At 32.8% G+C, this 20,819-nt stretch overlaps 3 protein-coding genes across 3 annotated transcripts; 2 read left to right on the top strand and 1 right to left on the bottom strand.

Annotated features, from left to right (window-relative positions):
• The first annotated feature begins 810 nt into the window (after positions 1–810).
• On the top strand, positions 811–7,743 carry LOC103497135 (uncharacterized). The gene is made up of 11 exons (XM_008459226.3): positions 811–1,233; positions 1,553–1,642; positions 1,814–1,936; positions 2,326–2,493; positions 2,583–2,669; positions 2,807–2,940; positions 3,884–4,990; positions 5,802–5,981; positions 6,142–6,219; positions 6,649–6,732; positions 6,891–7,743. Exons 1-11 carry the CDS (start codon positions 1,213–1,215, stop codon positions 7,498–7,500), a joined length of 2,682 nt encoding a protein of 893 aa, XP_008457448.2. The 5' UTR covers positions 811–1,212; the 3' UTR covers positions 7,501–7,743.
• A 3,758-nt stretch (positions 7,744–11,501) lies between these two features.
• On the bottom strand, positions 11,502–12,176 carry LOC103497134 (transcriptional regulator TAC1-like). Its single transcript, XM_008459225.3, has one exon. It carries the CDS (start codon positions 12,143–12,145, stop codon positions 11,570–11,572), a length of 576 nt encoding a protein of 191 aa, XP_008457447.1. The 5' UTR covers positions 12,146–12,176; the 3' UTR covers positions 11,502–11,569.
• A 2,457-nt stretch (positions 12,177–14,633) lies between these two features.
• Positions 14,634–20,590, top strand: LOC103497133 (tropinone reductase homolog At5g06060). The gene is made up of 6 exons (XM_008459224.3): positions 14,634–14,670; positions 17,161–17,254; positions 17,366–17,573; positions 19,820–20,036; positions 20,133–20,239; positions 20,332–20,590. The coding sequence occupies exons 1-6, from the start codon at positions 14,634–14,636 to the stop codon at positions 20,512–20,514; spliced, it is 846 nt and encodes a 281-aa protein (XP_008457446.2). The 3' UTR covers positions 20,515–20,590.
• Positions 20,591–20,819: the final 229 nt, after the last annotated feature.

The following is a 20,819-nucleotide window of genomic DNA, read 5'->3' as shown; positions in this document are numbered from 1 at the left end:
TACCAAGGATCAATAGTGGGGTCCTTCTTACTCATCTATTTATAGGGTAATAGTTGTTATCGTTAAAGACTCTTCAATGGTGGGAGCTCAAGTCTTTGTTGTTAGGTTTAATTTCGTGGCTGATCATATGGTATCTTGGGCATTCATATCACTTAAAGATACTATTGATTATTTTCTTCCCTTGGTGTTGTTATCTCAAGATGATGCATTCCCTTTGTCGATCAATTTGTCACTCTATGGCTATCGATTCTAAACTCCAATGACCCTCCAACATTTCTTAACTTATAAAATGATTTGTGATACTCACTTTTGTGTAGGATTTTAGTGGCTCCTTCTAGACTTGGATGTGAGCTTTTCATTTGTTTTTTTAGTTATTTGCTTTGATTATTTCGTGAGTTTTATCTTTATTTTGGCTTTGTTCTATACCTTGACCTCAAACTAAACTGTTATCTTTTTGCAATATAAACACAAACATGAAAAACGTGAAGATACATAACACATATGCAAACCACAATTATTATTGTTTTCTTTTCCTTTCAACTATATGCTTTCGTTTATGATTTTGTTCGTTAAGCAACAAATAAACATACACAATTTACTTTATTTATGAATTTTGTGAATTCGACCAAAAACTCTACATCTATTAGATAAGGGGATGATCGTGTATATAAATGATAATAACTATCTACATTAATATGATGTTTTTTGAGATGATAGCAAAGAGATATTCGAGAGTTTGTAGACTATAACAAAGTCTAAATATTTTCTTATATTTTTTTATAAGATACCTAAATAAAACAGCCCTATTAAAAAAAGAAAACAAAATGAAAAAGAAAAAAAGAGAACTCGATATTGTTATACAATACAAACAATTTTTGCCCTAATTCCACGACGTTGAATGAGAAGGGGGATAAAAAGAGTACAAAATTCTCAATTGATGGCTCTCAATCCGTCGTTTCGAATCGTCTTTGCAGATTAATCGAGAGCTGAGTTCAGTCCATTTCGTTTCTGCTGTGAGTCACTTGCAAGCTCTCGCAATAGCTGCCACTGTCGGTGCTGTTCGGAGCTTCTTCCCTTCCTTAATTTCTCCGCAAGCCATCGCTTACATTCACCACTTGCAGATGTTCTCCAACTAACCCTAATTTATTCTCAACTGTCCTTCTCTCCGCGTCTCCAAAGACCCATCTTGGTTCCCACCAAAAACCCTAGAAAATGTCTGGCGGGTTTTTCCGGGTAATGATCAAAATGAACTTATAGCTTAGTTTTCAGCTTTTTTCTTTTTTTTTTTTTTTGGGTTTTATATAAATCGAAGCTAGTCAGCTTGTTTCCGAAGCTAAGCGTTTACGTTTGGCTGGGGGAGTGTTTGGGATTTAGTTCTGTTTGATGGAATAGGTTCCTTTTTGCAATTTTTACTTTCATTGTCAAGTTGGAGTACTTCCCATCTTGTTTTTGTTTATAATTATGTTGTGTTATAGCTGCAAGAATTGTTCTTTTTCTTGTTAGATCAGAATAATCACTTCATGATTATTTTTGTTTCATTATCATTGACTAGGGTACGTCTGCGGACCAAGACACTCGTTTTTCGAACAAGCAAGCAAAGCTGTTGAAGACACAGAAGTTCCCTGCTGAACTAGACCAATTGGTTTGTCTTTTTCGTCTTGGAATTGTTATAAAGCGTTGTTTGTTGTTCAATTGTCACAGATGTATGTTTTATGTTGTTGCAATGGAGCTAGATGTTAATCCGTGTTGCTATGAATGTTTAATTATTTTAAGGGTTCATCAGTAATTATTAAGCACGAGCGATGTGTCTTAGGTGGATACGACAAAGGTGAAGATGGATGTTATCAGGCCGTGGATTGCTACGAGGGTGACCGAGCTTCTTGGGTTTGAAGATGAAGTTCTTATAAACTTCATATATGGTCTTTTGGATGGCAAGGTAATTGCAAGATTTTCACTGTAGAATTTAAGGAAATTTCGTGCTACCTCAATATTTTATTCCATAATTTTCTTCTTCTTCTTCTTATTACTTTTTTGAGTTTACTAATTGCTGGATGAGAGAACTAACATCAAATTTTGGGATGATAATGAATGTCTTATCCACGGAGGTATTCTTGTATCCTTTCAGATTTTGTTATTATAGTTGCATCATGTGATATTTGATCGTTCCCTTTTGAGGCTACTGAATGGTGGTGCCGCTCAAGCTGTACCACACCAATGGCATGTATCAGATGAATTGAGTCTGTCTCAATTTACTAAAATATATATCCTACAGAAATGGTTTAATATGTACTGTTCGATTTGCATCAATTAACTGCTTTGGTGCAGGAAGTAAATGGGAAGGAAGTACAGATACAACTCACTGGGTTCATGGAAAAAAATACTGTGAAGTTTATGAAAGAGCTTTGGATACTACTTCTCAGTGCCCAGAAGAATGCCAGTGGTGTACCTCAACAATTTTTGGATGCCAAAGAAGAAGAAATTAGGAAGAAGAAGGTTTGTAGAATTTCATATTTGTTGTACTGCTAGTAGTTATCTAGCTTGCTGGTATCTTTCTATTGACTAGTCCCCTTTGATTATTATAGGCAGAGACAGATTTTCTTGCTAATGAAATTCAGAAAAAGAGAGAGAAGGAAAATCGAGAAATTGAGGAGCAGAGATCGAAGAATATGGTAAACTTTTTATTCATGTTGGAGTTATAATTGATTGAAATTGGTTTTTGGTCATAACTTTTCTCTGTATTTCCTCTGGCATTCAGCTAGCTTCTGCAATTATTTGGGTTCATGTCCTTTACCTCAAACTACTGTAGGACGATGGGGCTGAAAAGGTGTCCAATTCTGTTTTGGAGCATTCCTCAAAGAATGTGCGCTCAAGGGCTATGCGAAATTATCCAGAGGACGAGGAAGTGGCTGAAAAGAGAAATGGTGTTAGGGGAAGAAGCAGGTAATGGATTACAATAAACTGGTTTTCAGCTTTAGTGCAATGGTTTATTCTGTACCTTTTAAGATACGACAAAAAGCTTTTTTACCTTTCAAATATGACCAAAAAATGAGACAAAGTTAACATTCTCACTTATCAAGTCTAATGGCATTTCTTGAAAAAAAATATTGTGTCTTGAGATATTCTCTAGCACAGGGGCATGTTTTGTAGCTGTAGGGAGTTTTGGATCTGATAATATTTGATTCACGATTGATAAAATCTATGCCATTTTAGATTGCATGTGATAGAAAATCGTCCTGCATTATGTCTTACTGAAAATGTCCAGGAATCTCCAGCCAGATTCTTGACTAGAGTCTCTTCTTTGACAATGATATACATGTCTGGTGTTTATTGTTAAGCTTAAACTACAAGTGACCAAGGAACTTTCTATAGAGAAGAAACTAGAAAATATGTTGTTTCCTATGACCATCAAATTAGGGAATGCATTTGAACTAATTATATATTTTAACAGGGTCTCTAGGTCTCATTTAGCTGTTCGATCTCCTAAATCTTCTAGGTTATTTTCAAATGTATGCATACTGTCCTTTTGAAAGTTATTTTCATATTTCGTAGGTCACATTTGACATATTTGTAAATATGTGGCTCTTGGGTCTTTCGCAAAGGCTTGCCTACAAGGTCTTTAAGCCCGCTGATTTATAATTCTAGAAGTTACTCAAAGTATGTTTCCTATTTTGATAGAATTATAGCGAGCCAATGCAATAATCTATTTATGTTGGTTAAAAGGGTGCGTCATCTTATTTTCTTGTTGCTTCCAAATTTCAGTGATGCATGTGTTTATCTGTGCAATGACAATAAAAATGTTTTTTTTAAACAGAAGTATGTGGTTACTATGGAGCTTTTTAAAACCCCCTTAGCTATACTAATGCCTTTTTCATAATTTTTTTAGTGATAGACACAAATCAAGGAGTATGTCTGGATCACCTCAACGAAGACGACGCTCTTTTTCACGAGGAAGGTCGTCTAGTAGTCCACGTCGAAGGGACCATCGTGATTCATTCTCTCCTCGACATAGATCATCACATTTGAGGAGAAGATCTAGTTCTACTTCACATCGTAAGTCTCGATCTCCAAAAGTGCGCCAATTGCGTTCTCCTTCTCAACATAGTTCACCATCTCCTCATCGTAAATCACCATATCGATCATCTTCGCCTGTGCAACGTCTATCATCATCACCTACACATCGAAGGTCACCGTCACTTGATAAGCATAATAGATCACCATCACCCTCAAGGCATCGTAGGTCACTATCACCAGTTAGACGTCGTCGTTCACCTTCACCTGTTCGGCGTCGTAGATCACCATCACCTAAATGGCGTCGTAGATCACCATCACCAGAGTGGCGTCGTAGGTCACCTTCACCAGTACGGCGTCGAAGGTCTCCATCACCAGGACGACGTCGTAGGTCACCATCACCAGGACGACGTCGTAGGTCACCATCACCTATACGTCGCCGAAGGTCACCATCTCCTATACGACGTCGAAGGTCACCATCTCCAATACGACGTCGAAGGTCACCAACCCCATCACGACGTCATAGGTCACCATCTCCATATCGTCGAAAATCACCTTCGTTTGTGCGTCGTCGTAGGTCGCCATCTCCATCGCATCGTCGTAGATCACCATCTCCAGCGCATTACCGCAGATCACCATCACCTATTAAAAGCCATAAGTCTCGTTCTCCTGTGCGACGACCTATGTCATCTTCACCCTCACCTGCACGAAAATTGGATAGGTCATCCCCCTTTGATCATCGCAGAACACCCTCACCTCTGGAACGTAGATCTCCATCAACCTCTTTGAGCAAATCTCCTCCATTGCCGCAAAGGTCATCTCCAGGACTTCGCCAGAGATCAAGCCCTTCTCAACATGGTCGTAGATCCACATATGGTCGAAGTTATTCATCAGAGGAGCAGGAAAACCTATCCCCTGTCAAAGTAAAATCTGCCCAACATCGGAGGAGGTCTCTGTCTCAATCTCCCATGGACAGGAGCAGGTAATTCACTTTTCTTGTGTTAAGCTTGCACCCTGTAGTGATTTTCTCTATCTACTTGACTGCATGTGTGTTTAATGATCGTCTACAATGAAGTACACACAATTTGGGGCTATGTTAGGAATTATACCTTATACAAGCTATGTTAGTAATTTGTTGATGAAAACTGCTAAATGTTTAGAGTACTAGCCATCTGCGGAAGATTAAATCTTCAGGCTGTGGCTGAAACATTTTAGTGCTTGAATTTGTGAATTATTTTAACTTAATTTCTTCAGGGGTAGTTTTCCTCATTGTTTGCAGGGGAGCATTTACAGATTTGGATTGAATTCTTGGACGTCAGTTTGCTAGTTCTATTTTGTATTCTTTTAGTATTTGGTTGGCTCATATGATTGCTGTTTGATGATGGGTTGGTTTTATTCATCTGGTTTATGTTTGTGTGTTTGGAATTCTTTTGACATTCTTTGGAGCATTTGGAAGAGGATTAGGAGAACTTCTAGAGGATTGAGAGACGTTTAGGAGAGAGACTTGGATCCTTATGAAGTTTAATATCTCTTTTTGGGCTTTTTTTTAAGTCCTTTTTTTTGTGTATAGTTTGCTTGTTTTGGCTCCGTCTAGCCTCCTTTGTAACCTTTTGATTTTTCTCCACATACACTTTCTGGATGGATGATTAATTTATCTTGTAGTTTTCAGTGTTCTGAGATCATATGATTGCGTTGTGTGATTAGTATGCACATGATTCTCCTTTATCTTGATGTCCTTTCAGATGATTAAGGTTTGTTCATGGTTTTGTTTACATCTTAAAATTGTGATACAGAAATGTTCAGACATCTCCAGCATCCCAACTACCTTCTAGATCTTTAAGATCGCCAGAAAGGGATGCTACGGAATGGAATAATTCCAATAACAGAGCACGAGTGTCATCATCATCTTTGGAGAAGTCTCCAGCACCAGCAAATTCTCCACCAGTTACAAAGAGTGCTAATGATGATAGGAGGTGATGATTTTTTTACTTTATCATAACGCCTAGTGTATTTTTATTTAATGATCTTTCAAGTTTTTTTGGTTTATATGCCCATTTTATCTTTGGGAAATCATCTACATCATGTCCTTAGTTTTCCAAGGAAGATTACTGAGTGATTTACTTATGATGGCAGGTTAAGTTCTCCACGATCACGGGCAAAGCAGTATTGTCGTGACACAAGGGCGGAGGAAGAAGAGGCCACCTACACTAGGTGAGTTTAATTATTTGAGCTAATGAATTCACCTACACCATTTCATCAAAAAAATGAATTCACCTACACATGTTGAATTTAATTAGTTCATTGAATGAACTGGTGTCTATTTCGAGATTTCAACTTCATAGATATATAGATAAAGTATCGATATTGATGGATACTTCTATAAATAAAGAAACTTATAAAATTATTTAAATTAAGAATTGAGTTGTTTTTATTTCCAAACTAATTTATACTTTCAAATTATTTGTTTTTACTTCCAAACTGAAAATCAATGTTCAACACTTCAATTTATAATGGATATATTGATAGATACATTGTCAATGTTTCAATTCTGGATTTTGAACTATTTAACTAGATTGTTACTTGTTGGGGGACATTGGTTTTCCTGTTCTGGAATACCTTTTTTGATTATATTTCTTGTAGGGAGGGTGGGAATCTTGAATCTAGGTCTTCATTGAGGAAATCACTGAATTCTTCAATTGTTGGCAAAGTCCCTTCACCTGGAAGGTTAGTTTACGGACTTGTCCCTGATGTTTTGCAATTTCGAAAGAAATAGTAGGAACTAAAGACCTCATTCTCTATCTCTTTGGAAAACGTATTCAAATATTTTAATCGTCTATACGTGAAGTTACATGCCTGTGGCTATTGTTCTTGTTATTTTTCAGTGATAAGCATCCTCAAAGGGAGGTGCCTGGAAGCGATCATAAAAAATCTTCATCATCACACAAAGAACCTTCACTTGTTGAGGAGCAGCAGCCCTCATATTCAAGAGAAGGTATGAAACAGGATGAAAAAAGCCACTCACGCCGAAGTAAGGCCAAGGACACTGAGCTTCCATCACTCGAAAATAATAACCAACACGATGACTCAGATTCTGATTTGGAGGAAGGCTATAAGCGTAAAACTGGAAGTAAGGAGAAGAAAAGACACAGAAAATCAGACAGGCGCGACACTTCTTCAGACTCTGAAGACAGCTATGATTCTGAATTGGAGAGGAAGGAGAGCAGGAGGAGGAAGAAGGAGGAGAGGAGGTTGCGGAAGGAGAAGAAGCGCCAAAAACGTGAAGAGCGTCGACGCAAAAAGGAAGAGCGCCGAGCAGGGAAGACAAAAGCTAAGAACCTCAGTGATAATTACTCAGATGACGATGATCAAGTTGCAAAGGAAGAGTCTTATCACAGCGATGATGCAGACGAGGCTGAGCAGAAAAGGCTAGAGATCGAATTGAGGAAGAAGGCACTGGAATCATTCAATGCAAGGAAAGGAACAAGGTCCTGAATTTTTTTGTCCGGTGCATTGTCATGTGAATTCTTTGGAATCACCTTAAATTTCAGATTAGTCTGTACCAAAAACATCATCTCATCTCTCCACATAAGAGTTACTTTGTTCATCTGTAGCTTCCCTTAACGCCATGAGGCCGAATTGATAAATGATGATTTTCTTGGATGTTCCTAAACTCGAAACATATATTGCCTTCTAGAATTAATGAGTAAAGTCTCCATCTGAAGATGTCTTTGGTTTCTTGAGCTTCTTTTGGAGTTCTTTTAGAAAGGGCGGTCTTAGCTTGAGAAGGTAGATGATACCTACATTGTAGGGATCAAGGTCCTTTCATTTTGCTATTGAATGTTTTATGGCATTTGAGTATTTAGCTACTAGAGAAATCTTATTGAATGCTTTAACACAATGTTGATCGGTGTTTTTTTGCACGTGAACCTTTGGGAAAAGGACCATTTCCATTACACAATGATTTCTGAAAACAAATTTTTATTTTATTGATTTGTTTTTCATAATTTGGCATTGATTTTGAAAATACTCACAAGATGTAGACAACGAATATAGAAACAAATAGAAATAGATGAAAGTACTCTTAAGTTTAATATTTTTTAGAAAAAGAGTTAAAAGTAAACCTAGACTTTATTTTTTAACTATTTTATTTAAGTTTTTGGAATTTGTGCTTGTTTTTACTTTCCTAAGTAAATTTTGCTATGTTTTGAATATTCTTACTGTTTACGATAATTTTTTTTTATTAAATTGGACTCAAAATGTTTTATAAAACCCGAAATAAGTTTTGAAAACTAAAAAACAATGTTGTGTTTAATTTTCCTTTTCTTTTTTCCTCTTCTCTATTGTTTTTTGTCCTCACATTTCTTGAATAAACACATGAATTATTAGTAACATTTCATGAACAAAAACAAGTTTTTACTACGGTTATTTTTAAATATAACAAAATGAATCAAAATATTTATAAATATAGTTAAATTATTATAAGCGTCATGATAGATACATAGTTTATTTCGATCCATCAATATGATATGTTGCTATATTTGTAAATATTTTTAGGAGTTCTGTTATTTAAAATACTTTTCCTGTTTGAAAACTACATTTTATTTTTGTCCACATCCTTGAAAACATAGTGAAAAGTAGATAACAAAATAAAATAATTTATAGATGAAATTAGTATTTATAAAACCAAAATGCAAATAGTTATCAAACAACGTTGTTTTAAAACTATTTTTATTTTTAAAATTTGACTAAAAATCTAATTGTTTATTTGAAAAAGATGGCGTACTAAAGAGAATTAGAAAATAAAGAAAAACAAATCATTTTTAAAAGTTCAAAATTAAAAACGTAAGCGCTACCAAATAGAACTTAAATGTATATCAAATAACTTCAAATATATACACACACTTACCAAAATGTGTGTATTTAAAAATAAATTCAAGGACATAAGAACCACCCAAAGAAAGTTCAAGAGCTAAAATAGATTAAAAAATTGAGGGATTATTTGTTCCGTAACGATTCGTTTTAAAAGAGTCTTTTTTTAATTATAATATTTATTTTCTTAAATAAACATTAGATTCTTAGTGCGTGTTATTAAGAACTACTTTATGGTAAAAACAAGGTTTAAAATGTCGATGTCGATGAAAATATCGATGTCTTAATTTTACGAAAACTTGGATGAAAATATCAATTTTGATGGATATTTCTAAAAAATGATATTAAAAAAGTTAAAAGAATAAATTTAAATTAGTCAATGAATGTTTTAATTATTTTCAAATAAGAAAACATGTCTATTATACATCCATGCATATATACATGTACGTGTAGTAGTGGCGTTTTGGTTTACTTTTTATGTTTCGTAAATTTTTTTATAATCTAAAAGAAACATCGATTCATCTTTAATATTGATATGAAACTCATAAAAACGTGAAAATATCGATATATCGACGAAAATTTAATACTATGGGTAAAAGCATGTTAATTAAAACCTATTATCTTTCCTTGAATTTTGGACATATAACTATTGCATAACTCAACGAGTGATGATGAATATTCTACAATTTTTTTTAAAGTTTTTAAATGATATATTGTCTGCTTTAGGTACAAAGCCTCTCAATTGTGCTTTTGGAACCCCTCGAAAGACCTCATATCGACTTTGTTTACACTTCTCTAATTCTAACGACATACATACATATATATATATATATATATATATATTGCAATAACCGACAGTATTGAGATTTTAAACCTCTAAATTAGGAAAAAAAATACATATCAATTACCGTTGAACTATATACACACTTTACTTGAGCGTTTGTTTATAATCATGTACGTTGCAAATTGTATGTTATATCTTATTTGTTAACTAAATTTCAAATTTATTTTCTAAATTTCGAGATATTTGTGTTGATTTGATCTGTGAAAACTTCTAAAATTATGAATTTAAACATTGAATTGGATGTTTTCATCAAGTTTATTGATCAACTCATTAGGGACAATAATCTGTCAGTAGGGTTTTTTATTTTTTAATTTCTAAAATTTAGAAAATCAGGTTTTCATTTTCACATATTTTAAATTTTCCAATGATTTCATTTTTAATTTTTGTGCTTTCTTACTTTACAAATTTTATTTTACTATAATTTTTTTTACCTCTCTTAAGGAAAATTCATAGCCAATTTCAAAAGAGCTAATATTTCTTTAGTTAATGAAAAATTACTTAAATTCTTCTGGTTGATTTATATACTTTAGATTTTGAAAGCTAGAGATAGATGGCAATAACATAGAAACATATTAATGGAAGCAACATTGATAAACTTCCTATTTAATTTGATAACTATTCGATTGTTTTATTTTTTATTTTCAAAAATTAATTACATAATTTGTGTATATTTTTATGTTTTATTATTTACTTTCGATATCCAATTCTATACATTTCTATGTTTTGTTATTTACTTTGGAGTAATATTTTAAAAGATCTGACCAAAATTTTAAATTAAACCTATAAAAAGATTTGTAATTTTGATATCTATGGTTCTCTCCAAACCAAAAACTAAAATCCAAAAGAAGTTTTTACTGTGAGAAAAAACATAGGTTTCCAAAACAGGTTTATGTTCTTTAAAAGTTGTATTTTAGGTTCAAATATATTAGAGTTTGCTAGCTAACCATTTGGTTGATTTTTATTTTTATTTTTTTAATTTTATTTTGAACATTGTTATTCATTCTTGATCATGATTATTTTGTTAAAGTAAAAACTACTAGAAAACCAAGAAGATAAACAAACATAAAATTTCATAAAATTATAAAAGTAAAATCCTAATCTGTCCAATCTTATAAATTATATTTTCAAAATCAAAAAACCAGAGAAAACCAAACCAAAAATCTAATAATGATGTATATATCATAACCTAAACTTTCAAAAATTTGATGGTGAAGTGCAAAGAGAATAATACAACTCAACTCCATTATATATTTTGGAAGGTTATATAATATAGTGATAGTATATCAAAACCCTAGAGGTTTCCACTTCCAAACACAATCCATCTTTCTATCCAAATCCACACCCAAACCTAAAAACCCTAATTTTTCCCTTAATTTCTTTTTCAGTTTTCATTTTCCCCATTTCCCTTTGCCAGAAGTCTATAACCAAACAAATTCAATTCAATTAAATTAAACCCTTTGTTTAATAAGTTTATAGATTGATGCCAAAATATCTTTTTTTTTTTGTTTGACATTTAATGATATTTATGAACCAATAAATATATATATATATATTGGTTTTATTTTTACAAGAATAAATATAATTTCCATCGACAAAGCATCCAATAAAAACCCACACATACAAGATATTTTGGGAACCATTGCTGCTATAAAGGGATCCATATTATATACTAGCACATAAAATTACTATAATTTTGCTTAGGTTTTGGAGTGTTTCTTTTAGGATAAAAATGATGTAATATATACATACACAAAGAATATGTATTTTTTTTTTGGTGATTAAAGATGAATGAGTTAAATTCATATTAATGTTCTCAATATATAGTGTAACTTTCAATCAAATAATAATTCAAAAGAAATGTGTAGTCCTACCGGTAGGGAGTGATGTTGACGGGGTCGAGTTTTGTGGTTCAGGTCCTAATCTAAGCTCAAGATCGAGCTCGGAGACGGAAGAACCATGTCGAGACGGTGATCCTAGCTTTGAATCACAATCAACCTCGATCGGAAGAACTTGACGGATCTCCAAGTTTTGATCTATATTTGAAGGATTATTTTCGACGAAAAGTGGGAGTTGTTGAAATTCTTCCGAAATTAGGGTTTCTTCTAGACCACATCTATTGCTTCGACCATGCTCTTCTCTAGTAGATGGTGAGATGACGACCCATGGAAACCTTGTTGGAGTACTCATCATCTTCGGGGTATCTACAACCATCTTGTTTGGTGATGACGACAACGACGATGTCGTTATCGATTGCTTGAGCTTGGCCTTCTCTTTTCTATGTATGTTCATATGGCCTCCTAAAGCTTGTGCATTTGTGAAGCCTCGTTTACAAAAATTGCACTCATAAGACCTAGCTGTTGATTGATTTACACCACTTTGTTCTTGATACTCACAGCTTGCATCTTCTTGTTGATCAATTTCCATGGAAAAAAGAAAGAGAGAAAAAAGAGTCAAACTTAGGTTGGAAAAAGATATTATTTATGGCCAATTTCCCTTTGGGAATGAACTATAAATTAGAAAGGGAAAAAAGTTGAATGTTTATATTAATTTTAGATTCAACCCAAAGGACAAACAACCATCCAAACTTGGTCATGTGTGTGGTGGAGTAATTTATGATTTCAAATATACAAATTAGAAAAATATAATTTGCTATCAACTTCCATTCCCAGTGTATTACAGCTTATATATAATTAATATTATTTTCATGAGCATGTGATACTGTCCAAACGCTTTATACACGTTATTTATATATATATATATCATGAATTTAGTCGAGGTATGTGTAAGTTGATCCAAACACTCATCGATAGGTTACGTTTATGATTTTTTTCTTAATTAGTGTTTATTTTTTCTACTATTTTTCGTAAAATTTATTTCGATATCTTTGTAATATTATATTGTTATGATTATTTAACCAGGGATAAGATATAAACTTTGAACACAGGAATGATATAAATTTTTACTATGTGTACTAAAAGGTAGTTATTATTATTATTATTTTTTTTTTGATTATGTAAAGAATTTTAAGTGGTATGAGATGGCCAAACATTATATTACTTATTTACCTGGTCAAGTTCATTCATATCAACAACATATTTCAAGTTAGACAAAATATCGTTTTTTTTAAAGTTTAAATTAGATAAAATAATATAGGGTTAAATGTTAGTTCTTACATATGCAAGAGAATGAGTTATTATAAATTACTTTGTTTTCAAAATTTAATAATAGTGAATTCTTACTTTCTAATGGCTCAATAAAAATCCACTTTTGGTCATGTAGTGATTTTAGGGGGAATTGTCGAGGCAAAATATTTACAAAATATAAAATCTTAGAACCTTATTATTAATTTTTTTTTAATTGAGAAGAAACAATCCCATTTTTAAAAAAAAAAAAATCGTTACTAAATGAGTTTTTAAACGTTTCATTTGGCAACTATTCTTTTTTTCTTTAAAGAAAAAGAAGCGAAACTACGTCAATCAAGTTTAAAATTAGTATAATTTACATAGATGTAACAAAACTAAAATATAGTTATGATCCTTGTAACAAAAAATTAAAACTCATGAAGTTACTATTGTTTTCTTTTCCATAATTTCCAGATTTGTTCATTTGTTGGTTTTAAATATTGTACAACCATTCTTCATTTTACTTCTTTTTCTTTGCGATATATTCTTCTCCTCTTTGTATTATTAATTTTTTTTTCATATTATTTACTCATCCTTCTTCATATTCCCGCTTCTTTTGTTTGCCATTTCTTGATCATTTCCTCAACCATAATTTCTTCCTTCTTCATCTTTCAACTTCTTTTTTTCTTATTCTTGGTACAAGATCTAAACGATATTAGTACAAGATTTAAACGATCATGTACCAATATCTAAACGATTAATTGTCTATCTCAGATAGACAAAGGTATACCACTATCACTAATAGATTGTTTAGACTCGGTACAAGATCGTTTACACTAGGTACAAAATTGTTTTCTCACTTGTGTGTGACCGATTAATCACGAGTATTTTTGTTATTTCACGTTGTGGACTTGTGAGTTTTTTCCTTGTTCAAAATTGTTTTATACGGTGTAAATATTTTCACCATTTATTATATTTTAGAAGAAAAAAACCCTTAAAATTACTTATATATTAACCATACACTTGTGAATTATTAGAGGGAGTATTTTTCAATAACAAATAGGACGAAGAGATTTGTTGTCCAAATCTCCCAACCACACTATTATTTTCGAAAAGAACTCATGGTTATGTACGTTTGTCCTTCATCGATTGACATTGATCTCATTAGAAAAATCAGTATCTCTAATAACTTTGGGATATTAATCTTCATATATATATATATATATTATAAAAACAAATATCTGTCTTTCTCCCTCTTATAAATTGATCTTATTATATTTGTCCAAAATGTCTTTTGCCTTGGAATTATCCCCCAAAGTGTTTATATGCTATTTTATTTTTTTAAAAAATGTTTATACATCAATTTTATACTTTATAGAGAGAGAATTTGATTTTGCCATTTTGCTAAAAAAAGGAAAGCTGGTGGAATTGAAGGATCCAACTTGGCTTAGCATCTAAAATTTGCATTTGATTTGCCACTTGGAGACCTAAGAGAGCCAAATATTATAATAATAATAAAAAATACATGTTTTGATTGGTTCCTTTCTTAGTGGTTTTGTTTAAAGGAAAAAAAAAAGCTAATTGATTACGTATTTTATTTGGATGCAGTGATTTGAATGTAATTTAATTGGTTAAAACTTATTTTGATGTCAAATTCTGGCGGATGTAAATATACGTATTCTCACATGGTATCAATCCTAAATTTGTAATTTTGGGACCTATATCACCTCCCCCACAAGAAAGATGCTTAAGTTAGCAAGAGATCTATGTAAAAAGTAGGGAATGCTAGCATGGGATTGGAGTCACCATCTTTGACTGCTAGAGCATGTGAGATGTATGATTTGTTTGGCCTTCGGTTAGGGTCAGTCTCGACCCAAGTCAAGATCGATCACTTTATTTTCACTAGATTTTGGACGTACAGTGATCATCTGAGGTGAGCCATATGCATGAGGTATGTTTCATTGGCTTGAACCATGACTTAAGTTACCATCTTTTTCCAGGTCTATCTTGATTCTAGGTTTACTTTCAATCTAAATCATATTATCTTCTTGACTTTGTTACTTATGTCATTTGCTTGAACTTCTTTTATTTTATGCTAAACCAAACCATGATCGGCTTTGAGTGGTTTGATTGATTTATTTTGTTTTCAGATGTGTGTAACATGTTTATCCCGATCGAATAGAAATTAATCTATGATAATTTAAAAAGTTTTCATGTAATTATGTATGACGTTGTTTACTTGTTCAATAGGTTGTTGTTTGTTGGGTTATACATTCATACTTGACACACCGTGCCCAAGTCTAAATCCATAAACAAAAGCCAATTGACAAGTGAAGGATGATCAACCTGATTACATCTAAAAATTATGTCTTACCCTTATCCTTATTTGGATCACAATTAACATCATTGTTACTCTTCTAAACAAACACTATAAATTTTGACACATTTGGTAGGGTGGTTATTACTTATTAGACTGATCAAACACTAAGGGGGCGTTTGAGGGAAGGGTTGAGTTATGAGGGGTTAGGGTTATGTAATCTAACCCTCGTTTGGGGGAAGGGTTAAAACCCTTTCTCAACACTTTTTAACCCTTCTTCAACTTTTCCTCAATCTTCTTCAACACTTCTTAACCCTTATTCAACTTTTCTTTAACTCTTCTTCAACTCTTCCTTAATCCATTTTTTTTCTCATTTATAATTTTTATATTCGTGAGTTTTGTTAATTTTAATCTTTTTATTTTAAAATCATAGCTTATTTTTAAGTTATGAATTTGGTACAATTACATTATTAAAATTTTAATTTCTTGTGAAATTAAAATTTTAATATCAATCTCAACCTCAATGTATTTTGTTAATTAGCTAAAATATCTAAGGAATGTCAATTCAATAAAAAAAATGGTTACATTTTAACAAACTACCATAAATTTATTACAACAATTAAAAAATTATAAGGACTATTTGATTAAATTAACAATTAGTGGTAATTTCAACAATCCTATTATTTAGAGGCGGTTTGTCTATATTTTTTTATAATGTTATTTTGGTTATTAAATTAAACTTGGTTAAATTAACATAACAAATATTTTGTTATAGAGACAGTAGGATCATGAATTTTCTACCCAGTAATTGTTGCAGAATGACTGAAATAAATATTTTGAAAGTATATAAATCACTGTTAAAAGAATAAAAATTAAATTTAATATTTTAAAAGTAGACTAAAATAAATTGAAGAGAAACCTAAAACTAGATTTATTGTAATTTTCACTAGAAAACAAAACTATAGTTGGTAAAAGCGTTGATTGTTATTTTTCGTTTCCAATATTTCGTATTTCCAATTGTTATTTGCACTTATTTACATGTTTACGGGTTGCGTGCGTGTCATATTCATAAAAATCAATTTATTGAAATGTAACGTATACTTAAAAAATGTTGAAAATGAACATTGTAGTTAAATAAATTAAGGCAAATTGTTTTATGAAAATTAAGACGATTTGACAATTTAAATATACGAAATTCGTGTATTGGATTTAGAATATGAATTTTAAAAACAAAAAAAATTATTCGCACATAACGATTACTTGAAAAAGGTTAAAAATGAACGTCGTATTTAAAGACATTAAGGCAAATTGTTCTACGAAAATTATGACAATTTGGTAAGTTAATATATGAAATTTGTGTATTGGATCTATAATATGAATTATTTATATATATTAAATTTTTTTTTCATAACACTACCTACATAACTCTTTCCCCAAACACATCTTATTATGATACTATCATAACCCTTCTTCCAAACACATCTTATCACAACATTATCGTAACACTTACTTCGTAATCCAAACACATCTTATCATAACTCTTTCTCCAAACACATCTTTATCATAATCATAGGTTTATCATAACCCTAACCTCATAACCCAACTCTTTCCCAAACGGTCCCTAAAGTATGATTGTCACTGAACTATTCTCCATTTTGACTTGCTGTGATTGTATAAACTGAACTGAGTGTTTTTTCTTTCTGAATACTCCGAAAGTTAGAAAAAGCTTGTATAATTTAGCATAGCAAATCGCATGGTGGCAAAACCTCCAATCTGTTAAGGCCACCCCCCAAAGCAAGAGGGCAGAAGAATGTTACTGGCTCTTGTTTCTCCTTCATCCTTTCCTTCATTCTCTTCTTCTACCTTCAACAAATCCCATTTCTCAACATTCTCTTCATTTCCCATTTTGTGCTCATCCAACCCTTTTTGCCTTTCCCCATCACATTCCACTCACAAACTCACCAAACGCCTGAACCCCATTAGAAATTAAACTGAATCAGACTTCAAAAGCAAATATGGTCATACTCCAGTTGACGATCGGTGGTCTCTTCGCGGAAAGACAGCCCTCGTTACCGGTGGCACTCGTGGAATTGGGTAAATCAATATCTGTATGAACAAATAGAGTCGATTTTCACTCTTTTTTTTGTTGCATTTACTGTTTCTTCGTCTGTTTTATTGAGAATTTGGAATTGGGTTTTGGTCTAGGCGTGCGATTGTGGAGGAATTGGTGGGTTTTGGGGCGAGAGTGCATACTTGTTCTCGGAATGAAGGTGAGTTGAGACAGTGTTTGAGGCATTGGAAGGATTTGGAATTTGAGGTTTCTGGGTCAGTCTGTGATGTGTCTGTTCGAGCTCAGAGAGAGGAGTTAATGGAGAATGCGGGTAATACTTTTGATGGGAAGCTCAACATTCTTGTAAGGTGCACCCTTTCTTGCGTTTTTCTCTGCTTTAGATAAAGATGCCATTTTTCTTTGTTGGGCTACTTTTCTTTCAATCACTCACTTACTGAGCTTAAATTGATTAAATTATTGGAAGGAACCTTCTAGCTGCCACTCTCATTAGAAATCTAACAAGAACATCAATTTTCTTCTCTATTGTGCTCGCAATTGTTATAAAGGTGACAGCATTGAATGCTGTTCTCGATAAAAATTATTTGGCTAAGAGTAAGACCTTTTTGCAACTCTATGAATCATTGCAATGAACTGTTGAGGAAGCTATATGAACTATTTTTTCTTTTGATACTCGTGAGTGTTCGGGATAGTATTGGACAATTCAACTGGAACAATCTGCAACCCTACAACATTTAGATATTAAGGAAATTCCTAGGATATTAAATCTCAAGTAAATGATCAACATTGATTGAACTCATCCTCTTTTAGTCCTTTATCAACTCAATTTACTAAGAACATGTCGCCGTGGTATAGGATGAAGAAAGCTTTTAATTGACATGGGATTAACGTAGTTTCCACATATAGGAGGACTTGAAGACGAGCAATTAAAGAAGGCCAAATTCAAGAGACAACAAGCCTTGGAAGCCCACACATCTTGCATATTTTGAACTATGCATTGGGATTTACTTTGAGGTGATAGACCTCCAATAATATTTCAATATAGTAGAAGAAATAAGAAGAGGAATTAGTGGGAGTGGCAGTTTTGTGATAAAAGACTGTTAATAGAGAGTTTGTTAGAAATTTGTTATGTTAGAGAGAGGTCGGTGCTAGGGAGTATAAAAGAGAGGTTTAGGCGGGAAAAAGGGATATGTGTAGTTTGAGAAAGAAAGTAGGCTTGTACTTCTTGAGAGGAGAAGACAAGAGAGTTTCCTCATTGAATTGAGTTCTACTCATTCAATCTACATTGTAATTGATTTCATACTATCAATAAAGTCCAGCACTATTCAATTAGTTGGAGTCTACCATGAGGCTTTAGACTTTTAGCTAGACTCCTTGTTAGGATTCTTAATGTGTTTTTAAGTACCTTTACGTTAGTCACTCACCCTCAAAGGCGAAGGACGAACATTTTAGGTTTTAGCTGTTAAGCATCTTGTCACTTTTATTATTTTTCATTATTTCTTTTAGTAGTTGTGCAAGCTAATTTTAAGCATTTGTTTTTGAGAGTTTATCATGTCCCCTTGTCGTTCACTTAAGGCTTAGTAAGGCCTGATTCATACTTGTAAAATCGTTTGATTTCTTGATGATGAAATGAGTTTGAAAATTCTCTCTTTTGCTCATTGTTGAGAGCATGTGCGTACGGGCAATTTTATACCTAGTTTTCAAATTTCACTTTCGTTTAAAAACATAGTTCAACTTCTTGGCCAATTTGTGGAGTGTTTCACACTTGAGAATAGGAACTTGTTATCCTTGCTTCCGGGTATTGGACCTCTAAAGGCAACCCCATCCTAACATTCCTTTGAGCGCGCGCTTGTGAAGCATTTGTGATTCAAGGTCCACGCCTAAGGGTTTTATACCAATTTATCACGGTCTCGCTTGTTGTTTGGTATCAAAGCTTTTGATTTGTATCAACAATTTTAAATGGGTAATGCCAATGTCGTCAAAGGCTAAACCCTTTTTGGGATATTTTCTCAAGGAGAAATGAGGGTTAAGTCTTGAGGCAGCATGACCCGTAAGCTTCTTATATTAGACACATAAATCTGTTCTAGTCCAAAGAAGGGTAAGTAAGATTAAAAGGTTAAGAATTTTAGTATCAGCCTTGAGGTGAGCGAGCTTAAGGTGTAAGCCTCAAAATCCTTGTAAAACATTAGATGAGGATGAGACAATAGAGTGGTACCTCTATTCAGTTGATGCTGATCATTTAGCGAAAAAAATTTTGGTTTACTATTTCTTAAATAAATTAATTTCGCCTTAAAGATTCTTCAAATAAACCCTTTGGTGGATCTGCACTTTTTAAATGTGTATGTAACTTGTAAGTTATTTCCTACTGAAATTTAATCCTTAGGATATTTGCTGCTTTTTGGCATATGGAATTTTTACTTCTCTTTTTATAATGTGAAGTTTACTAAGGCTGAGGTTGATTTTAAATTAGCTACGAACTCATCTTCCAACATCATATGGGCAAACCCAAAATTTAAGAATAAAAAAGCACATCGATTTCATCATTTTTTTAATCTTTATGGACCACGAACACCATTTCTGCTACCATGTAGGTGAATAATGTGGGAAGAAATATACGAAAGCCAACAACAGAATTCACAGATGAAGAATTTTCTTTTCTTATGAAAACCAATGTTGAATCAGTCTTTCATTTATCACAACTTGCTTACCCTCTTCTAAAATCATCTGGCGAGGGAAGCATCGTATTCATGTCCTCAGTCTCAAGTTTTGTGTCTCTGAAGTCCATGTCCGTTCAGGGAGCGACCAAAGGTGATCAACTTCATCCATCGTATTTAAATATTATAGATGCAAACATCAATTTCTTTCTTGGAATATTTCCTATCTATTTGTGATGATTCTTTTCAGGAGCTATCAATCAACTCACAAAATATTTAGCTTGTGAATGGGCAAAAGACAACATAAGGAGCAATGCAGTTGCCCCGTGGTACATCAAAACGTCAATGGTGGAACAGGTAAACCTCGAATGCCGCCATTATGTTTTAACCTGTGAAGAATCGATCATAATGTTCATCTTCTTGATCTTTCGCTATACGTTTTCTTTTAGGTGCTGAGTAACAAAACATACGTAGAAGAGGTATATTCCCGAACCCCGCTTCGACGGTTGGGAGAACCAAGTGAAGTATCATCCTTAGTTGCATTCCTTTGCCTACCTGCTTCATCTTATATTACTGGCCAAATCATTGGTGTTGATGGAGGGATGTCTGTTAATGGCTTTGACCCAAAATAACATTTGAATTAACATCTTCTGTTTGTCCCTAATCCCCTCTCAGATATGTCTAGTTTGAGTGTCGATTTTTCTTTCATTGCTATTCTGATACCTGTTTTTTTTTTTTTTTTTTTTTTTTCTCTCTTTCCTTTTTAAATACAACAGTCTGACTTGAATAGATTTTTTTAATATGATGAATAGCAAAAGGTAATCAAACAATTGTAAATTAAAATACATACCACAGTAACAAAAGATACACAAATGAAGGTTACTTGAAGAAGGTTGGAGGAAGACAGACTAAATACATCGGTGAGAAGAAAAAAGAA

This window comes from Cucumis melo, chromosome 12, assembly GCF_025177605.1.
Source record: "Cucumis melo cultivar AY chromosome 12, USDA_Cmelo_AY_1.0, whole genome shotgun sequence".
In the NCBI taxonomy this organism is placed as follows: Eukaryota; Viridiplantae; Streptophyta; class Magnoliopsida; order Cucurbitales; family Cucurbitaceae; genus Cucumis; species Cucumis melo.
This window is presented reverse-complemented; position numbering and strand designations above follow the sequence as displayed.